The 24,783-nt window shown below is 43.3% G+C and overlaps 1 protein-coding gene and 1 non-coding gene across 8 annotated transcripts in view; one reads left to right on the top strand and one right to left on the bottom strand.

The window, feature by feature from the left end:
* Positions 1–24,783, bottom strand: part of ELMO1 (engulfment and cell motility 1) — a 573,930-nt gene that overhangs the window by 460,501 nt on the left and 88,646 nt on the right. For 6 of the 7 annotated variants that reach the window (XR_012512236.1, XM_003930745.4, XM_010341311.3 and 3 more), the window contains exon 2: positions 1,741–1,891. Coding sequence is in view for 6 of the 7 variants with exons in the window: in XM_003930745.4 (XP_003930794.1) it covers positions 1,741–1,818 (78 nt within the window). In the remaining variant the exon portion in view is untranslated. Of the gene's footprint in view, positions 1–1,740; positions 1,892–2,175; positions 2,816–24,783 lie in introns of those variants that run through there. The other variant, XM_074379813.1, reaches the window with a different exon arrangement.
* On the top strand, positions 9,533–9,635 carry LOC120360927 (U6 spliceosomal RNA). Its single transcript, XR_005577309.1, has one exon. It is a non-coding gene; the product is annotated as a U6 spliceosomal RNA (small nuclear RNA).

The raw sequence follows: 24,783 nt of genomic DNA, 5'->3' as shown, positions 1-24,783 counted from the left end.
TCACTGCAGAATCAAAATCAAATAGTTTACCAGAACCACTAAATTAGAGTCTCTTGGTGGGATCACTGAAAACAGTTAATTGAATAAATGCCTGGGTAGTTCTGATGAGCACTTGGGGTTGGACACTAGGTATCCAGCTGAGCACGTCAGATTGAACTATGCACAGGGATGCCCTGGGGATCTTGTTAAAATGTAGACTCGGGTCAGGAGGTCTGGAGTAAGACCAGAGATTCTGCATTTCTAACATGCTTTTAGGTGATGCCCAAGCATCTGGTTCGAAGCCCCACAGATTGAGAAGGGCAATGCAATTGCCTTCTCAATGAGAAGGACCCTCACAGAGGGCCCGAGTGCATGCCACTGCAGGGCATTGGGACCTCTATATATACGTGAGACCAACGTCTATCTAATCGAAGTGTTGCTCTCTTAGGCTGTGGCCAAACCTAATCCTAATTACATTTAGTCTGCACCAAGTATCTCCAAACGTTTTCTTAAGGTAAATTTTAACTAGCATCTCAAACCACACATGAAAATAGATAAGCATCTCTTGCCTGACTCAAATGTATCTGAAACTATCAGGCATCTCTACTTTTCTCTATTTGTATAGATTGCTTCTTGAGTCAGTAGAAACCACCTCAGAGAGCAGTCAAAATGACAATGATGTGTGGTGTGATGACAGCTTTTTTGACAAAAATCTCAAAAATTTACCCTTTCTTACATTTGAGTTTAAGTTCAATTAATTCTGATCTGACCTGTAGAATTCATTTTAGTGATTCCTTTGGAATCACAGAATTCCATATAACTCTTGCATTGATCCCGCCAGCAGATAATAAAATCTGACCAGGAAAAAAATTGTAAATCTTAATCATAAAATAGTATAGAGAACATAAAAGATTGGATTTGCCATAGTATTATAATTTTGAAAATATAGAAAGCCATCTAGAACCCTATATTACAGATATTATAAAATCCATAAGTACATATTAGGTCTCAACCTTTTATCCTTTAAATCACTTGCTCTAGAATGACTACAGTAAAATGAGGACAAAAGTAACCATTCTGAGATAACCTATCATCAAATAGTGCATGAGAATCACACCATACAATTCTCAAGATTCAAGTTAAAGTGCCTTTATGGGTACAACCACTTTTATAAGTATTCTTGATATTTTTTAATTCAATAAACATTTGCTGAGTATTTACTACATGGCAGACAATATGCTAGACACATAGTGAATTTTACACTAAAAAATAAAAATTACAGTTGGCTGAGATCCAAGACTGAACCCCTCTATACTAATTTCATCATAAAGCTATTAATGTAACAAAGTACCAATGCATTTGGCTGCTTCTGCAGAAACTGAAGAGAAAAACGATTTTAAAAGTTTTGTCTTGCCTGTGTTACAACAATCTGCACATATTCATGTGTCATGGCAAGGCAGGGATGGGGCAGCCTCCACTGTGTCAACTGCCCAGGGCCTGATCCACTGTCCCTCCCACCTCCTTCCCAGCTTCAGACACAAATCCTGCATTGACACAATCCAAGTGGAAAGAGTATAAAAACCCCATCCATCACGATTACACGTGGTACAGAAATCAAGCCAACATTGCAAGAATTATTGCACAGATTTTTCAACACAGCTGGAGAGAGAAAGCGGGAAGAAAGAGCTATCCAAAGCCTATGAAAATTCCAATATGGAAAGGAAAGTGAAAATAAACTCCCAACGCTGTCACGTTACTAACCTGATCAATTTCCATGAGTTTGGGATAGGCGCCCGGCCATTCTATGGCCACCTTGACGATGTCCGCGGGTGGCGGCATGGTAAGCCCCCAAAACGTTCAAAGCCAGTGGGACTGGGGATCCTACAGCGTAAACGGCCACACGTGTCTACACCTAGTGAGGAATGACAAAAAAGAAAGAGAAGTCACTCAGTGCAGATGCAGCGTGAATTGTGCTTCATCACTTCCTGTTTTCACCGGTGGTTTGGTATGAAAAACGGCTCCCCTTGGTGCCTGGGTGCTGAAGGCGCAGCGGCACAGGCAAACGGCACGAGGGTCTCCTAAGAAAGATGGAGGTACCCGTGCCAACGCTCTTGCGTCAAAGCCGCCAGGAGACGCTGCCCGCCCTGCCGGGCACGGCTTGAGCGAATCTTCAGTGGAAAGAAAGCTGTTCCTTACCACTGAGTTCTGCTTCGAATGGTGCCCAGAGTCTGAATGAGCCAGGCTCACTCTCTGTCCAGACATGCATGTAAACGTCTGGCGCTCAACAGTCTCCGGAAGGACAGATTGCCCAGGAAGTCATGATCAGGAAGCAATGGTTCTTTAAAGTGTTTTCTGTGTGTCACAAATAGATCTCCGCACTCTAGCAACCAGGATATCACGAAGGAGAAATGCCTGGAGACTTCACACACAGGCACTCCCAGACTCCCTCCCCAAGGCCTGGTCACACAATGCACCTTCTTCGATGGGGGGTGGGGCGGGGCAGAAAATGTACAGATGTGGATAGGATGGCATTCAGAACAGACCTGGACTTCTCACTTGAATGAATAGTGCTTCTTACACAAAGGAAGTAACCATTATTCTCCTCCCAGGCTAGCCTATTTCTTTTTTTCTTTTCTTTTTTTTTTTTTTTTTTTTTTTGAGACAGTCTCTCTCTGTTGCCTAGTGGGGCAATTTTGGCTTACTGCAACTGCCTCCTCCTGAGTTCAAGCCATTCTCCTGCCTCAGCCTCCCAAACAGCTGGGATTACAGGTGCCCACCACCATGCCCAGCTAATTTTTGTACTTTTAGTAGAGACAGTGTTTCACCATGTTGGCCAGGCTGGTCTCGAACTCTGGGTGACCCGCCCACCTCAGCCTCCCACAGTGCTGGGATTACAGGCATAAGCCACCTCACCCGGCCCCATTTCATTTTAAAATTAATTTTTTGTTAACAATCATGTGATACAAACGTGTGTGTGTGTGTGTGTACAAAGATGTACAGTGTAGTCTCTTCTCCCAATGTCACCCACCCATCAATATCTGCTTTCACTTCCTATTCCAGTTATCCAAAGTCATGAATTATCCCTCCAAAATTTCAAGTATTTCTTCAAATACAAAAATATATTATTACATTTTCCACTTTCTTTATATAAAAGGCAGCATTCTTTTTTTCTTCTTCTTTTGAGATGGACTCTCCCTCTATTACCCAGGCTGGAGTGGGCAACCTCCACCTCCTGGATCCAAGCAGTTCTCCAGCCTCAGCCTCCCGAGTAGCTGGTGTGCACCACCATGCCCAGCTAAATTTTGTATTTTTAGTAGAGACAGGGTTTCACCATGTTGGCCAGGCTGGTCCCGAACTACTGACCTCAGGTGATCTGCCTACCTCAGCCTCCCACAATGTTGGGATTACAGGCATCAGCCACTGCGCCCGGCCAAAAGGCAGCATTCTTTTTGTTTCCTTTAGTATATTTTCTAATTCCTTCTATGTTAGTACAAAGAGAACATCCTGATTCTTTTTACAGCTGTATAGTAGTTCATTGTGTGGATGTGTCCTATTTGATGAACCAGTCCCCTGCTGTAGACCATCTGGGTGATTCCTTAAGTTTATCTATCATAAACCAAATTAAACTTATATATAACTATTTTTGCATATATGCAGGTACATCCTTACAACAGATTCAGAGAAGTAAAACTTCTGGGTCAAAGGTTTATATGCAGTTAATGTTGATAGCCATTTCCAAATATCTCTCCATTGGACTTGTATGAGGTTGCCTATTTACATCCAGCCTCACCAACAGATTGAATTTTTGCAAGCCTGACAGGTTGAAAAATAAAATCTTAATGTATTTTTAAATTAACTTATTGTGAGTGATGTTGAACATAAAGAGGAAAAGACATCTGCTCCCTGCTGTCCAAACCTTTGCCCCTTTTCTATTGGATTATCTGTATTTTTTGATAAATTGATATCTGAAATGAAGATCTTAAACATGTGCATTTGATCCTTTATCAGACCAGAGTAAGCCTTGTGAGTTACTATCCCAGATCTCAGCAGAAGCTGGACATTACTGAGATAGTAGAGATAGCTGAGTTAATAATGGAAGCCTCAACACCACCAGCAGTTATATAAAGAACTTCTGCACAGCTGACAAGTAAAGGAAATGAACCAAACAAAACCGCTACTCCTTTGGCCAAAGATGATGAGGGAAGCCTGCTGAGAAGCTCATCAGTGGTAACCAGCAATTGCAAATCTACAAAGTGGTCTAGTCACTCATTCAACAAATAATTATTGAGCCTCTGCTCGGTGCCAAGCCTATGCCCCATGCTGGGGATGGATATACAGCCGCAAATCTGGGAGTTAGCAACAAAGGTTAAGGAGAAAAATCAAGCAGGGAAGGAAACTGAAGCCTGGGTCTCTACCTGTGTGGGAGGGGCAGGAATACAATTTTAAACAGAAAAATCAGGGAAAGCTTAACTGAGATGGCAGCATTTGAGTAAAGACATCTAAGGCTGGATGTGGTGGCTCATGCCTGTAATCTCAGCAGTATGGGAGGCCGAGGAGGGTGGATCACTTGAGGTCAGGCGCTCAAGACCAGCTTGCCCCAACATGGTGAAAACTTGTCTCTACTAAAAAATACAAAAATTAGCTGGGTATGGTAGTGCTTGTAATCCCAGCTACTCTGGAGGCTGCAGCAGCAGAATCGTTTGAATCTGGGAGGCAGAAGTTGCAGTGAGCCAAGATTGTGCCACTGCACTCCAGCCTGGGTGACAGAGCGAACTCTGCCTCCAAGGAAAAAAAAAAAGCGTCTGAGAGGTGAGGATGGGAGCCTTGTGCACATCTGGAGAAATCAGGTCCTAGGCCAAAAAAGGAGCAAGTGCAAAGGCCCCGAGGCAGGAGCATGCCTGTTATGTCCCTGAAACAGGTGACTTGCTGAGTAAGGGTAAGAATAGTAAGAGAATGCATTCAGAGAACAGTGGGGTTATCCTTGGTGGGTTCAGTTTACCATACTCCTGACCCCCTAGACACGTCTACCACACCTCTTTATTTGTGACTTCTAAAGAAAAAAGCTGTGTGTCCATGCACACCTATTCAGAGTGTAAATCAGCACAACTTTCCAGAGGGCCTTTGGCAAACTATACTAAAAGCCTTAAAATTCTGCATCCTCTTTGAATAATTTTAATTTTCTAGGATGTTATCCTCAAGAAATATTAACCATAGCAATGCCAATTTCTGTTTTGTTTACAATTCTTGAAACCCGAAAACAACTGAATATCCAACAATAGAGATTTGTTAATTATAGTGTTTCCTATGTGCAAATACAAGCAAACAATCTGTACCCTACACCTCCTCTTCATAATCCGTATGCTCTCTGAGTACTTGAGAGTTCTAAGAACAATGCATTATATCTATGCCACATCACTTTAATTTGAGATCCAAGTTCAATTACATACCCTCAGAATAAAAATTAAGAAAGCAGCCTCTAATGTGCAGAAACTGTGTAGTTTAGGTAACACAATTCAAAAGAAAGCATACACAATCCTGGGGGTTAAGACCGTAAATAATAAAAATAAAAATGCATGTTAAGCACCTTGCCCTTAACTCTCCATAAAATTGTCTAGAATTACAGCAAAAGAGGTCATCTAATCTTCTAGGACTCAAAGGCCAAGCTTGTTTTTCTACCCCTTTGACTGGTATTTATTTCTCAAGACCGTTCAAGGAAAACCTGTTGAACAGGTGAGAATACAATAACGTGGCTCCAGGGGAGAGTCAGAGGGGAGCTGTACACAAAGCAACCATTGAGAAAGCAAAGATGCAAGGAGGCTTCCCCTTGGGAATTCACTTAACCAAGCCCAATTAGGCCTCATTGGTTTCCCCCAACATTAATAAACCACAGGGGAAAGGGAGGGGGGCATAGCAAGGCTCCCCTGGGGTAGAGCCAGGTGCACAGTTGCGGAATGGATAATCTAGTTCACATTTTATCCTCGAAAGACCACACTTTATCCTCTTAAATTTCTATTTCCATGAGGAAACAGCACCTAAGGCTTCTGTATATAATCACTGTTACTACTGATGAAATTTATGGGACAAAGGTTCGAGCCTGGGCTTTCTCATTCCTGGCACAATTACCAGCTGGAGCCATACTTCTCTGCTGTAGGAGCTGTCCTGAGCATTGCAGTATAGCTGGCAGCATGCCTGGCCTCTGCCCTCTAGAGGTCAGCAGCCCCTCCCCCTCAGCCTCAACAAATAACCACATGTTGTAGGAGTGACCCGGTGGGAGATAACTGAATCATAGGGGAGGTTTCCCCCATACTGTTCTTGTGGTAGCAAATAAGTCTCATGAGATCTGGTCGTTCTATAAGGGGAAACCCCTCTCGCTTGGTTCTCATTCTCTCTTGTCTGCCACCATGTAAGACATGCCTTCGCCTTCTGCCATGATTTGAGGCCTCCCCATCCACATGAAACTGTGAGTCCATTAAACCCCTTTTTTCTTTACAAATTACCCAGTCTCAGGTACGTCTTTATTAGGAGCATGGAAACAGACTAATACAGGTGGCAAGCTAGCAAATCCTCTAGGCAGATTACCAGTGATCAGGGCAACCCATACCATTCTTGAAGTGAAACAAGGTACATGGTCTCATCAGCCTCTCCAGGAAAGATCAGTGCACAAGCCCAACGCTTGGTGAGGCATAACTGAGAAGGAAATACGTTCTCCCCACTTCATCTGGAGTAGTCTAAGGGCAAGGCCCACATCACATTCACAGTTACAGACTCAGAGCTATAGTAGGCAGGCATTTTAATACATGGCAGTTGGATGAATGTATCCCCTCCTCAACGAACATCTCATTAGAGCTACCAGCAGTACAACTGAGCCTAGAGTTGTCAAAAGTACCAAAGTAGACAGCCTAGCATTACTTAAATTGTTCAGTAAATACAAGCTACAAGAAGCTGTGTAGCTAGCCGGGTATAAAACTTCTTATACAAACTGAAATTTAAGAATCACTACAGGGAGAAACAAAAGAGAGGCCTAGGCAGGTGGCTCGACATTGTAACCATTATGCCTTCTAAAGTCACTACCAAATCCCTGGAGGTGGTTAAGGCATGGGTGGAGAATGCATATCACATTATATAGCTACTGGTCCTGCTTGCCTGCTAGCTTGACTTTATTCCATTCCAAAAATGTGGGAATTGTTCCATGTTTAAAATCAAGATTCCATCACCTGGATATGCATGTTAAATGGTGTGTTTATAGTTGAGAGGATTAAATGAGAAAGAGGAATCAGTTCTTATTCTAGGGTTAGGTACTACTGAAGTCTGCATAGCAGTAACATCTGACTCTATAACCCGTGAGCAAGCCCACTCTTCTGCTAAATGTCTCCCTAGCTTTGGGTGGCATTTCAAAGACAACAAAGAGAAATCACTCTGGACTTCCACCTAGAAACTCAACTCTCTACACATTCCTCTATGCCCCAAGTTCAACATGCCTCTTGCTGTAATCTCTTAAAGATCTGTTACGTCTCTCCAGGTTTTTTCCATACAACTTAATTCATTCTTTGGGTTCCACAAAGCTCCCAAATACCTGATCATTTTTTGTTATTGTTGGTTCTGAATTTCCCAAAGTTTTAGTTTTTGGGTGCCTGCAATGGCGTTGACCTTTTTAATGCTCTGACTAGTCTTTTAGCTGCACACTGAACCCTACTGAGAAAATTATTAAGCCAGTAAGACTGTTCCTGTAGAAACTGTGTGTTGGGAAAATGAACGCACTCACCCTGGTGAACCTTGTGTCCCCTCCCCCACTGCACTCACAAGCCTGACAGATGGGCCAGTAGAGGCCAGGGCAGATCAATGGGAGAGAAACACCAAACAGCTGGAGAAACGATCTTCCACTCCTCAGCCCCTTCCTTCCTCCCCAGGAAAGCTGTCCTCTGCCCCCCTAACAGTCATTATCTACTGATGATGGATAATGGGTTTATAATGATGATGGGGACGTGGGGGGAGGGAGCTGTTCGCCTCACATTTTTAATGTTGAGTTGTCTCTGATAGAAAAAGACATGGACCACATTTTCCCTTGCCTTAGGTTAGGCAGAAAGGGAAAGGGCTTCAGGAGGAGCATCAACCAAAATCAGCCTTCCCTCTTGGCCCTGCTGTCTTCCTGGAGCCCTCGAGTCTTTTTTGAGAACTCTGCCCTGCATGGTACACTGAACCTCAGGAGGGACCACTGAAACAGGCTTGGGTAAAAGTTTTGCTCTTCTCTTCTTTTTACTACCATCCTTCTTATGACAAACAGACTGAAATTGTCTCAATACCTTTAGTGTCCAGGTCCAAGAATACATGAAGTGGGTGTCAGCTGACATTATTCAGGATGAGTGTCCAGGTTTGCTAAAGCCAGTCTTTGTTTCCCATGGGAGCAGCAACAGTGGGCATGTGTCCCCCCACCTGCCCTACACTGGAGGGTCCGGATGGATCAATGGGTGTCATTTCAGGTTCCTGTATCAGGGACCTGATGGCCATTGTGACGACAGCCCAGGGCCAAAGAGGAAGCTTATGGCTTCAGAAATGAGGGAACATGGTGCGTTCAGAACAGAACATAGAAAGGGAGTAAAGAGAGAACTCAGCAGAAAGGGAGTAAAGAGAGAATGGAATCCAATGTGGAGGCTCAACATTTCATTTTCTGTATACGCTGTTGACGAAAGCAACATATCCTACTCTTACCAACAATTCAGCCCATTTACTTGGCAGGTGGGGAAATGTGCTATTAGCTATGGTTGGCTTGCAATACAATGGAAACTTTCAGAGAAGAGTCTTTGCTTTCACAGTGTCTGGCACTGACATCATGAAGGCTAGGGAACAGTTGTCAGAAGGAGCAGCAGGCGGAGCCCAAAGCAGGCACAGGGCTGGGCACTGTGGACACGTACTTCACTCACTCTTCTTCACAGCCCTCAGTGACAAGTGTGATTATTTGCAGTAAATTAATGAAGACACTAAATCTTAGCTAGTTATGACTTTCCTCAAATACTTAAATCTTCTCAGGGTGATAGAGGCCTCTATAGGATGAGAACTGTTCTAGGTGAATTGTGTACCTCCTCAAAATTCGTATGTTCAAATCCTAACCCTTCAGTGCCTCAGAATATGGCTGTATGTGGAGACAGGACCTTGAGAGTGGTAATTAAGTTAAAATTAGGTCTTCAGGGCGGGCCCTAATATAGCATGTCTGTCTGGTATCCTTATAAAAGGAGGAAATTGGAACACAGAAGGTACAGAGGGAAGACCATCTGAGGACACAGGGAAAAGATGGCCATTTGTAAGCCAAAGAGAAAACCCTCAGAAAGAACCAACATTGATGACATCTTGATCTCTGACTTCCAGCCTCCACAACAGTGAGAAAAATCATTTCTGTTAGTTAAACCCCCACTCTGTGGTACTTTTCTATGGCAGCCCTAGCAAACTAATAAAACACCAAAGACAGAAAGCATCAAAGAAGAGCTTGATGATTTGATACAAAGAAGCTTAAAACTTCTGAATTCCAAAAACCTTCATAAAAATTTAGACAGCTAAATAAATGCTTCGGCAGCATGTACACTAAAACTGGAATGATACAGAGAAGATTAGCATGATCCTTACACAGGGAACACAAAAATTCCCTGTGTAATTTTTATATATTAGTTTAAAACATATATAGAAAAAATTTAAAGATGAAAAACAATCTGGAAAAAACATTTGCAATAAACATGATCCAACTTGGTATAAGTATCCTTAATAAGGATCTCATGAATTTGTTAGCTGGGCGCAGTAGCTCAGCACCTGTAAGCCTAGCACTTTGGGGGGACGAGGCAGGCAGATCACTTGAGGCCAGGAATTCTTGCTTTCTGCTGGGGATGAAGCTGAAGCTGTCTGCAGCCTTGCTCCCTCCATGGGGAATACCTCATAAGAAAGCATGAGACAAGGAGAAGGCAAGACAGGTCAAGAGGAAAACATTCCAAAGGGAACAAGGACAGGAGGCCTAGCTATGTTCAGTTTCTGTTGAGTTTCCTAACACTTTTCCTTCCTTCCTTCTAAGCTATTCTAATATTCTTCCTAGATAGACAAACAAATAAATTCCTCATTATGCTATGTGAGCTTGAGTTCAGTTTCTGTCACTTGTAATTGAAAACTCCTAATACATCAACCTAACCATATCCGTTTACTGACCTAAGTTCCAAACTGGTCATTAAATGACTGGAAGGCAAGACAGGCTGAAGCTACACACTCTAACCTTGCAATCAAGAGGAAAGGATCTTCTGCTCCCCAATTCTAGAGCTTCCTATGGCTGCAAGTCTACATCTGTGAAGTAGCACTCAGCACCTAGGGGCTGCCTTTCCTCTGCAAGACTGCTATCAGAACTCACTCATGGATTGCAGGAGTTGGTCTCACTCCAGCATTTCCCACAGAGCACTGATTCTCTGAGTTATTTACAAATGCAATGCAAAAAGAAAGAGTCAGGATTCTTGGGAGACACTGAGTGGAGTAATATCTGCTAATAACTAACTAGTTCATGTCCTATATGCTTTTCAAGACAATTTGAATTAGGTACCATTACTAGCCTATTTTATAGACAAGGAAACCAAGATGCAAAAACATTAAGTATCTTGCCCAAAGTCTCACATCCACGTAGGGAACCCAGCCAGAATGCAATCTACATCTGTCAGATTTGATAGCCCAAGTTTGTAACCACTATGCCATTTTTTAAAAATAGAGACAAGGTTTCACTATGTTACCTAGTCTCAAACTCCTGAGCTCAAGCAATACTCCTGCTGCAGCCTCCCAAAGTACCAGGATTGCAGGCATGAGCCACTGTGCTGGGCTCTATGCCTTTCTTTCAAAATAGTTTCCTTTACTGCAGGACTTCTCAGGGACTTTAATGTAACACATGTGTCCTGTGAAATCTCCATATTCAATCTACAGTATTTCCCAAATGTATCTGTCCAGAAAACTTTTATTTTTAAATAAAACATCTTGTGGCACAGGTTTCTCATAGGACATACTTTAAGACTATTTGCCTCCTTGGCTTCTCAAAAGGAAAGAATCGCCAAATAGTCTCGACCAGAAATGTAATGGAAAGTGGCAGAGAAAACTTTCCTTTAGTCCCATATTGAATTATCATCACCTGCATCTGTGGGCTTGTCTCCAGGAAAGTAGCCCAATTCTTTTGAGTAACTCTTTCCAATTTACAGAGAACAGTAAAAATTCTATTAACTGCAGCTTTTACTGTGCAAAGCAACAGGGGATATATAGTACAAGAAACAGAATACCTGTATTTGTGATCATTTGAACATCTCACTTTTTGCTTTAAATCTGTGGATGGTGACCTGGGACCTCTAGGATAGAAACCTTTCACAGCCTGCATCCAACTACCACCAGTGCTTCCTTCCTGACCCAGTGAGTCCCTGCTCCCCAAACCCCACACACATGCAATGGCTTTGTAAGGCAGACACGGAAAACGGGTTCTGCCTTAAGACTGTCAACAGTCCATTTGCGGCGGCTGCTGGTGGCTCTGCTTAAAGAAGGAACCGCTAGACTAAGTCAGGATCATCCTCCAGCTAGCTACGTTCTGGGTGAAGGATTAGAAAACTTGAGGCAAATGTTTGTATCTCTTCCTTCTTCATAAATGGCTTGCCGTTTCCTGAGCCATTCCTCACACTTCGTCTTTGTTCATCATGTTCTCTCCACCTCCAATGTCCTTCCCTTTCCTTGGGTCTGCTTAAAAAATTCCCACCTAGCCGGGCGCGGTGGCTCAAGCCTGTAATCCCAGCACTTTGGGAGGCCGAGGCGGGTGGATCACGAGGTCAAGAGATCGAGACCATCCTGGTCAACATGGTGAAACCCCGTCTCTACTAAAAATACAAAAAATTAGCTGGGCATGGTGGCTCGTGCCTGTAATCCCAGCTACTCGGGAGGCTGAGGCAGGAGAATTGCCTGAGCCCAGGAGGCGGAGGTTGCGGTGAGCCGAGATCGCGCCATTGCACTCCAGCCTGGATAAGAGCAAAACTCTGTCTCAAAAAAAAAAAAAAAAAAAAAAAAATTCCCACCTAGATTTCAAAGCCAATCTCATGCGCCAGCTCATCTGAAAGATTTCCCTGACCTCACAGCCTCTCATGCTACTAGTCACTGCCCTGAATCTGTCTTCTTAGGCACTGACAATGGCCTACCAGAGATCTCTCCCACGCCTTATCCTATTCCTTTATATGAGCTCCCTGAGGGTAGGACTCATATCTTATTCATCTCTGTTCCAGACCTGATCAGATAGCATGGTAAAGAGCTGCTCAATATTTTTCAGTCAAGTGAATGAATAAATAAACGACTCTTTCCCTAAAAACAAATTCAGAGATTAAAATTACAAATGTGGAGAGAGATCCAAGATGGCTGATCACTAGCAGCTCAGGATTGTAGTTCCCAGTGAAAGCGCAAAGAACGAGAGGACGCCACACCTTCACATGAATTCTTGTTGCTCACGCACCAGGAGATTCCCAGCGGAGGATCCCCACGGGTCGCCAGCCCGACTCTTGTGACCGGCGAGGTGGTTTTGCCGGCGCCTCAGAGCGTCCCTTCTTACTGCAGAGTCGGAAAAGCACCATCAATCTTAACGCCGCGGATTTAGTCCGCGCAGCGGGTTGCTCAGATTTCGGCGCTGAGAATCAATAAGTTGGACGTCCACTCAGAAACCCAATTACAAAGACGGTAATTATAAAGACCACAGATGGATAAATCTACAACGAAGGGAAGAAAACAGCCAAAAAAGGCTGAGAATACCCAAGATCAGAACGCCTCTCCCTCAGCAGAGGATCCCAGTTCCTCATCAGCAACGAAACAAGGCTTGATGGAGAACGAGTGTGTTCCAATTACAGAAGCAGGCTTCAAAATGTGGATAATGAGAAACTTCTGTGAATTAAAAGAACTTGTTCAAACCCAATCCAAAGAAACTAAGCACTTTGAAAAAAGGTTTGATGAAATGTTAACAAGAATACAAAATTTAGAGAGGAAAACAAGTGAATTGATGGAGCTGAAAAACACAATACGAGAACTACGTGAAGTATGCACGAGTTTTAACAGCCGAATTGATCAAGCAGAAGAAAGGATATCAGAGGTCGAAGACCAACTCAATGAAATAAAACAAGAAGACAAGATTAGAGAAAAAAGGATTAAAAGGAACGAGCAAATTCTCCAAGAAATATGGGACTATGTGAAAAGACCTAATCTACGCTTGATAGGTGTACCTGAATGTGACGAAGAGAATGAATCCAAGCTGGAAAATATGCTTCAGGATATTATTCAGGAAAATTTTCCCAACCTAGTAAGGCAGGATAATATTCAACTCCAGGTAATACAGGGAACACCACAAAGATATTCCTCAAGAAGAGCAACTCCAAGGCACATAATCATCAGATTCACCAGGGTTGAAATGAAGGAGAAAATACTAAGGGCAGCCAGAGAGAAAGGTCAGGTTACCCACAAAGGGAAGCCTATCAGACTCACAGCAGATCTCTCAGCAGAAACCCTACAAGCCAGAAGAGTGGGGACCAATATTCAACATCCTTAAAGAAAAGAACTTTCAACCCAGAATTTCACATCCAGCCAAACTAAGCTTCACAAGTGAAGGAAAAGTAAAGTTTTTTGTGGACAAGCAAGCACTCAGAGATTTCATCACCACCAGGCCTGCTTTACAAGAGCTTCTGAAAGAACCACTACACATACAAAGGAACAAACAGTATCAGCCTTTCTAAAAAATACCAAAAAGTAAAGAGCATCAATATAATGAAAAATTTACATCAACTAATGGGCAAAATAGCCAGCTAATATTAAATGGCAGTATTAAACTCACATATATCATTATTAATTCTAAATTTAAATTGACTAAATCCCCCAATCCAAAGATAGACAGGCAATTTGGATAAAAAACTAAAACTCATCGGTATGCTGCATCCAGATCCATCTCACATTCAAGAATACACAAAGACTCAAAACAAGGGAGGGAGAAAGATTTACCAACCAACCAGAGAGCTAAAATAAATAAATAAAAAGCAGAAGTTACAATGTTTGCCTCTGATAAAATAGTCGTTAAGCAACAAAGATCAAAAGAAGCAAAGAAGGACATTATATAATGATAAAAGGATCAATGCAACAACAAGAAGAGCTAAAGATCCTAAATATATATGCACCCAATACAGGAATACCCAGACATACAAGACTAATAAAGAGACTTAGACTCCCACACAATAATAGTGGGAGACTTCAACATTAATATCAGACAGATAAATGAGAAAATTAACGATATCCAGGACTTGAACTCAGATCTGGAACAAGTAAATGTAATTAGCATTTATAGAACTCTCCACTTTAAATATACAAAATATACACTCTTATCAGTACCACATCATATCAACTTAGAAGTTTAAATGAAACGTTGGTTGGCTCCTTGTTTGTTAGTCTCTTCCCTCATTTTCTTTCATGTCTCCATTATTAAGGACAATTATAGGCATACCCATATTTAGGCTGCATTCTAGCCCAGGCAATAAAGCAATACCCCCATTCTCTCTCCCTCTTCCTCTTTCTCTTTCTTCCTCTTCTTTATTCTTTTTCTTATTATTTTTTTCTTTCTCAAAAAAAAAAAAAATCCAAAGCAAGTGGCTGGGCATGGTGGCTCATGCCTGCAATCCCAGCACTTAGGGAGGCCGAGGCAGGAGGATGGCCTCAAGTCAGGAGTTCGAGGCCAGGCTGGCTAACATTGTGAAACCCCATCTCTACTAAAACTACAAAAATTAGCTGGGCAGGGTGGGGGGTGCCTATAATCCCAGCTATTGGGGGCTGAGACAGGAGAAAAAAAATAAATTAAATAAAATAAAATTACAAATATGAAGGATTACTCAAGCTAGTGATGCATTTTAAAATCTAGAATTCCTTGCATAGAAAACCTTCAGACATTCTTCAAGCAGCAGCTATTCATTTGTTCCCACTGGACAGAAATAGAAAGGGAGCTGCTCAGAGGTGAGATTCCAGATTCCTTTTCTTCCTGGAAAAAATTCTTTCAAAAGCAGGATGAGACCTGAGCTGAGCCACTCACTCCCTTCCCTTCACTCCAAGCTCTCTTGCACTTAGGAATCAGCGTTTCAACTGGAAAGTTCATCATTTTGCAAACTAATGCACACACTTCCTCCCTTGTTCTGGTTTTCTGGATATTTGCTTTCCAAATTCCTTTTCAGCTGTTGTAATGCCAGTGTCTGCTCCCTTCCTCCCAGCAAGCCCTGTCACTTGGTGATGTGTGCAGACAGTCCCCAATGGAGGAGGCAAGGCTCGCGCCCAGTTCCCTATCGCACAACCCAGACTCGAGGCCACAGGAAGTGCTGGAGCGTTTCCCCCATCCTGTGAGCCAAACATTCAAAGTTTCCAAACCTGCTGATCAAAAAACAGTATGCGAAACTTCTTTCTCGGCCTCTCTCCAGCAGCAGCAGAGCTCTAACTGCCACCCCTAGGAAATTTGATTGCATCAGATTACCACTGAAGGCCCCTGCAGAACTCTGGGCTGTGCCTCCACTGGGTTTCACCTGACAACCGTGGCACACAGAATTAGTCATTCTGATGCATGATGCAATGCCACATGGCCACCTCACATGTAATGCCATTCAGCTCTGCCTTTTTCTCCCGGTCTGGGGTCCTTATTCCCTAGAAGAGCACAGGCTTGTAGGAGGGCTCTGGGGTCAGATATTGACCTGGGTGTTAATCCTGGTTCACCCACATCGAAAACGCTGTGACTTGGCCAGGTGCAGTGGCTTGCACCTTTAATCCCAGCATTTGGGAGGCCAAGGTGGGTGGATCATGAGGTCAGGAGATCCGAGACCACCCTGGCCAACATGGTGAAACCCTGTCTCTACTAAAAATACAAAAATTAGCCAGGTGTGGTAGTGTGTGCCTGTGAAGGAAGGTGTTCTCTTTCCGGGTCCACAAGGGGGCGTAGTTTTAAGGGCAAGAACTTCCTAGCGCCATGCCCCCTCCCTTCTTCTCCATCCGGAGATTTAATGGTTTGTGTTTGAATTTCACAGGCAAGGGAAGAAACTAAGAGTCAACCACTCCAGCGGAAGTTCTAAGGAACTCCTTTCATTGGCCTGGGGCCTTAGAGAAGGCGGGGGTTCCTCCCAGGTTAAAAGTCCCCTTCTTCCACACCCCTTCGGACTCCATGTTTGGGTACCCGTCCACGAACACTCCCTTCGTGGAAGCCATCTTTCTCTCTCCTGGATTCTCCCTCTGGTGTCCCCTTCCACACTCTCTCGTGGACGCCTGTCTTCCCTCCTAAACGCCATCTCTCTCTATTCCCTTCCACTCAGGGTGGAAGCTGCTTTCCTCTCCTGGATTCTGCCTTTCTGGATTGTCTCACTCGGTGTGAGAGTTAGCTGTTTCTCTCTCTAAATAAATCGCTTTCTACTAACACATTTGAGTCCGGCATTTACTGCGCATTGCGCCGTGGTCTCCTCTCTCATTCTTGAGAGGGCAGGAGGACAAGAACCTGGAGAAACGTCCTCTCAGGGGAGCTGAGGGCACCCTGAACCCCAGTATTACACCTGTAGTCCCAGCTACTCAGGAGGCTAAAGCAGGAGAATCGCTTGAACCCAGGAGGCGGAGGCTGCAGGGAGCCGAGACCATGCCACTGCACTCCAGCCTGGACCACAGAGCAAGACTGTCTCAGAAAAAAAAAAAAAAGAAAGAAAGAAAGAAAGAAAAGAAAATGCTGTGACTTTGGACAAATTACACAACATGCTGACTGACCCTCAGTATCCTCATCTGACCCAGGAATGACAGTGATACCTTTCTCATGGGATTACTATGAAAATAAAACACCTATAAAGCAATTAGAGTAGTGCCTGACCTGGTGTCATTATTTAGTAGACATGGGGTAGCTGGATAAATGAAATTGGAGAAACACATCTGTAGTCCAGTCTCATGAAACCCACAGAAGCCACGCTGCATGGGAATTCTTTTTGCTCTAAGCATCATACTATGATGCTAGCTTTGGCGCTAGAAAGGAAATAACTTTGCTTTAAGTTCAGGGAGTTTTTTAGATTTGAAGTTTTCAGGGCATACAAAAGATTCTAGGTGAATGACTGGGTTGACAGAAATCAGAGGCGGAAAGTTGGGGTAAGATTCTGAGAGGACTGACCTACATTGCAAAGGCAGGAAGTCACAGAGAATTGCCTGAGCAAATGCCCTGATGGAAAATAAGAGACCTATTTTCTCTCCTGACCAGAGGTCTCGTCTTCAAGGAAACTTCTCTGAGTACACAAAAGTGACCAGGACTCAACTTGCTCCTTTCTCCCCAAGGAGAAGCGGATATCATCTTGAGTTATGAGGCAGCTGAGTGCTTAAAGAGGGCCCACGGAGATGGGGGCTGCTGCACAGAGGGGGGTCTGTCCCACTATTACTGGGCAACTTCCCCAACTGTGTGTTCTTCCAGCCTTGCAGAGTGACATCTGTTCTGTTCTTTTCTGTCTGATCCTCCCAGCAAGTAGACAGAGGATAGTGCTGGGGCTTAGAAAATAATACCCCAAAGTATAGAACTTCAGCATGCTGAGTACTCTGAACTAAAAAAGACTAGAAGGTCTCAGAAGCAAGGGCTCTATGACCTCTCCTGCTCTCCAGCCTCCCATCTCTCTTTCACGCCTGAAGCAAGTCATAAAAACCAAACTTCCATGGTGTCTTTGTGCCACATTTTCTTTATCCAGTCTATCACTGATGGGCATTTGTATTGGTTCCAAGTCTTTGCTATCATGAATAGTGCTGCAGTAAACATACATGTGCATGTGTCTTTATAGTAGAATGATTTATAATCCTTTGGGTATATACCAAGTAATGGGATTGCTGGGTCAAATAGTATTTCTAGTTCTAGATCCTTGAGGAATCACCACACTGTCTTCCACAGTGGTTGAACTAATTTACACTCCCACCAGCAGTGTAAAAGCACTCCTATTTCTCCCAAGGATGAGTTCATGTCTTTTGAAGCTGGAAACCATCATTCTCAGCAAACCTAACACAGAAACAGAAAACCTAACACCGCATGTTCTCACTCATAAGTGGGTGTTGAATAATGAGAACACATGGACACAGAGAGGGGAGCATCACACACTGGGGCCTGTCAGAGGTTGCGGGGCTAAGGGAGGGACAGTATTAGGAGAAATCCCTAATGTAGATGACAGGTTGATGGGTGCAGCAAACAACCATGGCACATGTATACCTATGTAACAAACCTGCACGTTCTGCACATGTGTCCCAGAACTTAAAGTATAATTTTTTAAAAAGATGATCAAGGGTTAGGAAGACAAATTCACAAAATTCCTTTAAGCATTAATTTACCTTAATAAAAGAATAATAAATACCAAAAAACATTCCTCTTCAGCAAGGTGGATCGTAGAAACCAGAACCTCTCTCCCCCAAAGTAAACCATAAAACCTAAGAAGGTCACTCTCTTCCTTCTCTCCAAGAACCCTCATTTCAGAGGGTTCCTGCCCTATACCCAGGAGGAAGAAATGCTAACCAGAGAGGCCAGTAAGAATCTGAACCAACTGGCCTTGCTGAGGTTCCTCTGTGGCCTACTGCCATTCCAATCACAGTTATTCGCTGCTGTCCATTCTTCATCAAGCCTAAGCCTAACAATAGTTATGGGGCTTGGGTCTGCATTTCTGGGGCTTTGGGTCTTCATTTCTGAAGGCTCCCATGTCCGATAAAACTTTGATTAAATCAATGTGTTATACTTTTCTCTTGCTAACCTGTCTGTGGTTTCAGGAGTGTCGACAGTGACCCATATGAACACAGGTATCACACCTTTCCCCATGACCCACCTGGGCCCTAATGAACTTTGCTGGCTAGATCTCAGCCCAGCTGCCCCCCAGAAGCTGTGGTTTTAGTGGAGACTAAGACGCAGTGATTACTTAGCTCCATGCCTAGGGTTGTCTTATCATAGCTCTAAACAGCGGAACCGCAAAATGTTTCTCAGGAAAGATGCAGTCAAAAAACAAATTTCCCCCATTTTCAGCATTGTAGATATTTTATCTCTCTAGTTATTAGCCACAATATTATTGTTTGTCATACTCACTAGTAAGACAAACAAACCTACAGATTTTTTTCTTTCTCATCTCTTTCACCTTAGGAAGTTCTGCCAAAACTCCCTGGATTTTATGATTCAAATCTCTTTCCTCTAGTTTTTATCTAATCTCCCTCACAAGTTTGCTGCAGTTTGGTTTAAGATAAAACACAGTCAGGGCACATGCTATCAGCATGGCTATAGGGCCACACTGTGGGAGCTTTTCACACAAACATCGAGAGGACAGTGAGACAGTGGGTCATGCTTAAGAACAAAAGACTTATTCCTGCTCACATGCATAGATAAATATGACCTGAGGTGCTCAATGGCAGTCCATGGCACATATTTGGGGGAAAGTGGTCTGTGGTTCTATTCTGAATGCCAGTATCATTGATTACAGCCTAGGGTAACTGATCTGCTCACTGGCATCCCAAGGATAACATTCTGAATGAATTGTTTTTTTAATGCTCATTTTCCCCTCAAGTTAGCCCTGGGAAAAGAGCTTCCCCCACAGCCTGTCTGCACTCCCTGGGAAATGATCAGATTAAAAGCTGATAAGAGGAAAACAGAGAGAAAACTTCCAGCTCTGTGTTGGCAATTTTCTAATTTAATACTTAATTTACTTTGGTTTCTCCTCTAGCCTCCATTAACAGGATGTTGATACCTACAAATGCTTTGCATCTGCGTTAGGTTCTAGCAAACCTGGAACTCAACCTGTTAATATCTGCTTTGACGAGGACTCTGTCTTGTCAAAAACCAAACTAATGACAATAAAAACAAGACACACAAACCCCTAGCTAGACTGAGGAAGACAATTGTAAAAAAAAAAAAAAATTAGAAAAGGCCATCATGCATCTTATCGTAATTATCTGAGGTGAGAATTTGATGAGTGAGGTCAAAGAAAACCAGATTCCACTGGACTCCTAAGAATCCTACTTTTCTTGGCCTTTCAAATCAAGGTCAACTCCTAAAAACTTTATAGATGAAAGATGGCTTTGGAGGCAGACAGACCTGGATTGGAATGTAAAAGCAGGTGTTAAGCCCGGGCACAAGATGACCAGATTTGCATTTTCCCTTTGCCTACATGAAGAACAGAGTGGAACGGGGCAAGGATGACAGGGGCAGGTTGGTAAGAAAGTGACCGATGGCAGTGACTTGGGCTAGGGTGGCCATGGAGACAGAGAAGGTGATGGATTTATAAGCTATTTAAAAAACCAAAACAATTGATAATAGGCAAAGAGGGAGAAGCAGGAATCAATGACGATCCAGGATTATGGCTTCTGTAACAGAATAGATGGTGATGTCATTTACTGGGACAGGACTACTCCAAATAGAAGATGGACTCTCAGGCAATTTGTTGGCCAGTATCAAGGCAATGGGGGTAGAGACTCACCTGGAGGAACTAGTGGTAAAGTCCAAGCTGTCAGTGCCAAATACAGCCTTCCTACTCACTCTGCCTTGCAGGACTATCTTTACTGGAGATTACATCTTAAAAATATACAGCCATTTCCTCCTAATAAGGGGAAAGGCAGCACAGTACAGCAGTTACAGCCACCAATGGGACTCCGACTGCCTGCATTCTAATCCTAGTTTCACGACCTCCTAGCCTTGTGGCTTTGGGAAAGTTGCTTTCTATGCCTCAGTTTACTCAACTGTAAAATGGAGAAAACCACAGTACCTATGTCAACAGTTTCTTAGAACGAGTACTAAAATGACAGCAATAGCCAACGCACCTATATAACTTTCTCTGTGCCAGGTACCCTATTTATAAACCGTTTATATAGATTAGCACATTCAGTCCTCACAACAGCCCTATGATATGACAAAGACGCAATCAAAATCCCCACCCTAAACATAGGTAGATGGAGTCACCGAGGAAACCGGTCACTCACTTGGCTGTTCAGCCATCTAGCCCATCTGAAGGCAGTATTCTGAACCGTCACCCTAAATTTCCTTGCACCTTAATACACGCCATGCTTAGAACAGTGCCTGGCACCGAGTAAGAGCCAGCCAACATTATCCCTGACTATGAAAGCCAAATCAAGCCTGGTTCACCAGGAAGAAAGAGGCTTTACGCACTTTTCCATTATGGATCACGGTCACACCTTCCCACCTTGTACCTGTGTAATACTGACTGTGACAAGGTGAACTTGCTTCTGACGTTGACTCTGTGGACAGGAGGCAGTTATGGCCTGAGAGTTTCAGGCACCACAAAGACTCCATTCTCAATGCTGTGATAGAACCTGCAACTCGATACCACCTCTGAGAGTCAGCTCTGCAGGAAAAATGCCCCCTGGCTCAGATCATAATTTCCGGTCTGGTAAAACGGGGATCTCTTTGTGACCTCTATCCTTTTACCTTTTCACTTTATGAATGGACAAACTTTGTGTGAGTTGAATATACTCTCCCTCCCCTTACAGAAAGAACAGAGAGATTCTTTCATAAGAAGATAACGTGATTTTATTTACACTAACAAGGAATAATCTTAATTGACATCTTGCTCTGTCAGAGTACAGCCTCAGAACAAGTACTCAAAATTAAAATAATCACTTTTTGGTAACAGGCCCCAGCCTTTAATGAGTTTATTACGGCAAAGAACCTAAATAGCAAATCAATTCACTCCAGCACAAGAGAGTTCACTGGGAAGTTACACAGCTTAAAGTGAAAGTTTCTGAAACGTAACTGAGATTTTAAAAAAAAACAAGGTTGACCTTTCAAACATCTACATCAAGTTTTTCCAGGTAAAATTTAGTTCAGCCATACAGTTAAGAGCCAAAACTCTAGGGGCCCAACAAATATGTAACTTTTTGGATAAAAATCCGGAAACTGCCTGTGGGTAGTCCTTGGAGAAGCTAAGGTGGCTGCATATTCAGATGTGGGATTAAATTAGGATCTGCACATTTCAAAGATTTCAACCCAATACTCAGCCCAGCTGAGTAGTTAGCCTGTGTGGTTTTCAGTAACTGCAAAATGTAAAGAGAAATTGCACTCTGCCCACCTATCAGTAAGTCTAACACTGAATTCACTGCCATCCACGAAGATGGTGTCTACATTATTCTCAGGAAAATTTTATAAACAACCTTAAGGTTGAAGAACAGAAAATAGTTTAATAATGTATGGCAAAACTATGAGAGAGAATAAGAGTCATTTTTAAAAATCACATTAAAATATGAGTGACACTGGACAATATTCACAACATATTTTCATTGATTCACTTATATCCATTGGCATTTGAATACGTATTTTCTCCATTACAACCTTGTGCCAGGTATTGCCAGGTACTACACCTCCTGCCAGGTATGCTTCCAGGTATTGGGGACAAGTCATTCAACACAAAACACAAAGTTTCTGCTCAGATAGTATCGTTATAATGTGACAGGGCCTCCCACTGTCCCCCAGTGGACATCTGGCATGGGTAAGCCTGTGACAAGCTGCTGGGACTTTGAGATTGCTTGGACCCACAGCAGAGTGTAGCCTAGACTAACTAATACAGGGTTCATTTCTGAGTCCTTGTCTTTCTCCACAAACCGTCTCGAGGCAGCCTCGTCCAGTCCCATAGACACACTTTAAATGTATATCCTGAACCCAAGCCAATTTTCCTTCCTTCCTTTTTTCTTCCTTCCTTCCTTCCCTTCCTCCCTCCATCCTTCCTTCCTTCCTCAAATATCCAACTGCCTAGTTGACACAGCTACTTAGGTATCTCACAAACATCTCAAATCTAACATATCGAAAACAGAACTCTTTCCTCCAGAAGCTATTTTTCCTTCAGACTCCTCACATTAGAAAATGGCTTTGTGGTACACCTTTACACCAGATTCCCCACTTCCCCTCTTCTGAGCACTCTAGGGTACTGTACTTCTAGCCCCCTTGCAGGGTAAGGCCACAGCCATATCCATGACTCTTGTGGCTAAAGATATGTGAGTGGAAAAGACAGAGGCACTGGAGAGCCAGGTTCTCTCTCCCCTTGCCACAGTGAATTTGGTAAAACCCATATTGATATGGAAGGCAGAGTAGACCACTTAGTTTGAGGACAGATGCCCTGGAGGGTCACTTGGACTTAATAGCAGATTTTGCAAGACTGCAAACACTGTTGAAGTGGCTGAAATGTTGAAGCTGCTGTTACTGCAGCATGAACTGGTCTCCCCTGATTACTTCAGGGCCCTCAGGTGCTTGTGCCAGAACCAAAGAGTCCCTCTCCACACTCCTTCTCCCTCCCCTCCATGTCCAGGCCACCACCAATCCAACTCAACCCTCACAAATGTTCTCTAGGCCAAACCAACATTTCTTATCTGGGCTCATGCAAGAGCCCTCAGATCTATTCTCCACGTAGCCTCCCAAGTCGAAACCACAAAGACTTTCAAATACCTCCTCTGTTTAAATCCCTTCAATGGCTCCCCACCGCTCTCAAGCTTAAATCCAAAGTCTTGAACATGGCCCACAAAGGCCTGTGTGATCTAGCCAGACCTCATCCCATGCATCCATCCATCTGTCTCTCCATCACCTCATTCCTCCCTTCTATCCCCATCCCACTTCAGCGGCTCCAGCCCTCTCTCAATTGCCCAAATATGCCAAACTCCTAGCATGAAATGTAGTCTCTCCTCCTCTCCATTTTTCCTTTCTACCCCCAGCTACTTTAAATCACTCTAAAACACATCAACCTCCTTTCACGTCTCCCCTTTCATTTTTGGCTAGAAAGGGAAAAATAACTCTTGAATATGTTTGCCTTTGAGTCAGAAGACAAAAGGACAAGCTATGAACTTAAAATCTCAGAAATCACCTAACTATAGGATTTAAACATTGGTAGAAGTTGAAAGAGAAGGAAGACATCTCCAGGGCTTAGGAATCAGGGGAGAAAAATTAAACCAAGTGACTAGGAAACCAAAAAAAGCCAGGGAAGGGTTCAGGAGAAAATCACACCCTAGGCCAAGAAGGACTCCAACCCCCCACAGCCACCACCACCCTCACCCATGCTTCTTCATTTGACTAATGCAAATCCCTTGGGAATCCCTCCCTCAATTCAATACTAACTAACACTCTGCCAGGGCCATAGGCTTCTCCGACATAAGGGAGTCCTCTCCCCACAAAAGTCAGATACTCCCATACCATACCCTATCCCTGGACTAATATAGGGGCAAAGGCTGATAAGCTCTCAGCAGACCAGACTTCAGTCTTCAATCAGGGTTTCTCTCAGAACCAATGACTCCAAGCAGTTTTCTTCTATACCTTCATTAATGTAAAATGAGACTTCAGAGAGACCCAAGGGACCCTCCCATGGTTGAGTGTATTCTTCCGAATATGTATTCTGACAAATATTATATTAAATCTATGATTAAAAGTGCTCAGGCTGGAGTGCAAAGGCATGATCTTGGCTCACTGCAACCTCTGCCTCCCGGGTTCAAGCAATTCTCCTGCCTCAGCCTCCCAAGCAGCAGGGATTGCAAGCATCTGCCAGTATATCCGACTGATTTTTGTATTTTTTTTTTTTAGTAGAGATGGGGTTTCATCATGTTAGTCAGGCTGGTCTTGAACTCCTGACCTCAGGTTATCCACCCGCCTCAGCCACCCAAAGTGCGGGGACTACAGGCGTGAGCCACCATACCCAGCTGAAACATATTTATTCTTAAACTAGAGATCTCCTGAAGAGTTTCATTCACACTTCATCATTTTTGTTTTCACCTAAATACCTAAATGTTTATCCAATGGAAGAAATC

This window comes from Saimiri boliviensis, chromosome 10 (assembly GCF_048565385.1).
Source record: "Saimiri boliviensis isolate mSaiBol1 chromosome 10, mSaiBol1.pri, whole genome shotgun sequence".
Classification (NCBI taxonomy): domain Eukaryota; kingdom Metazoa; phylum Chordata; class Mammalia; order Primates; family Cebidae; genus Saimiri; species Saimiri boliviensis.
Note: the sequence above shows the minus strand (reverse complement) of the source record. Positions and strands in the feature narration are given on the sequence as shown.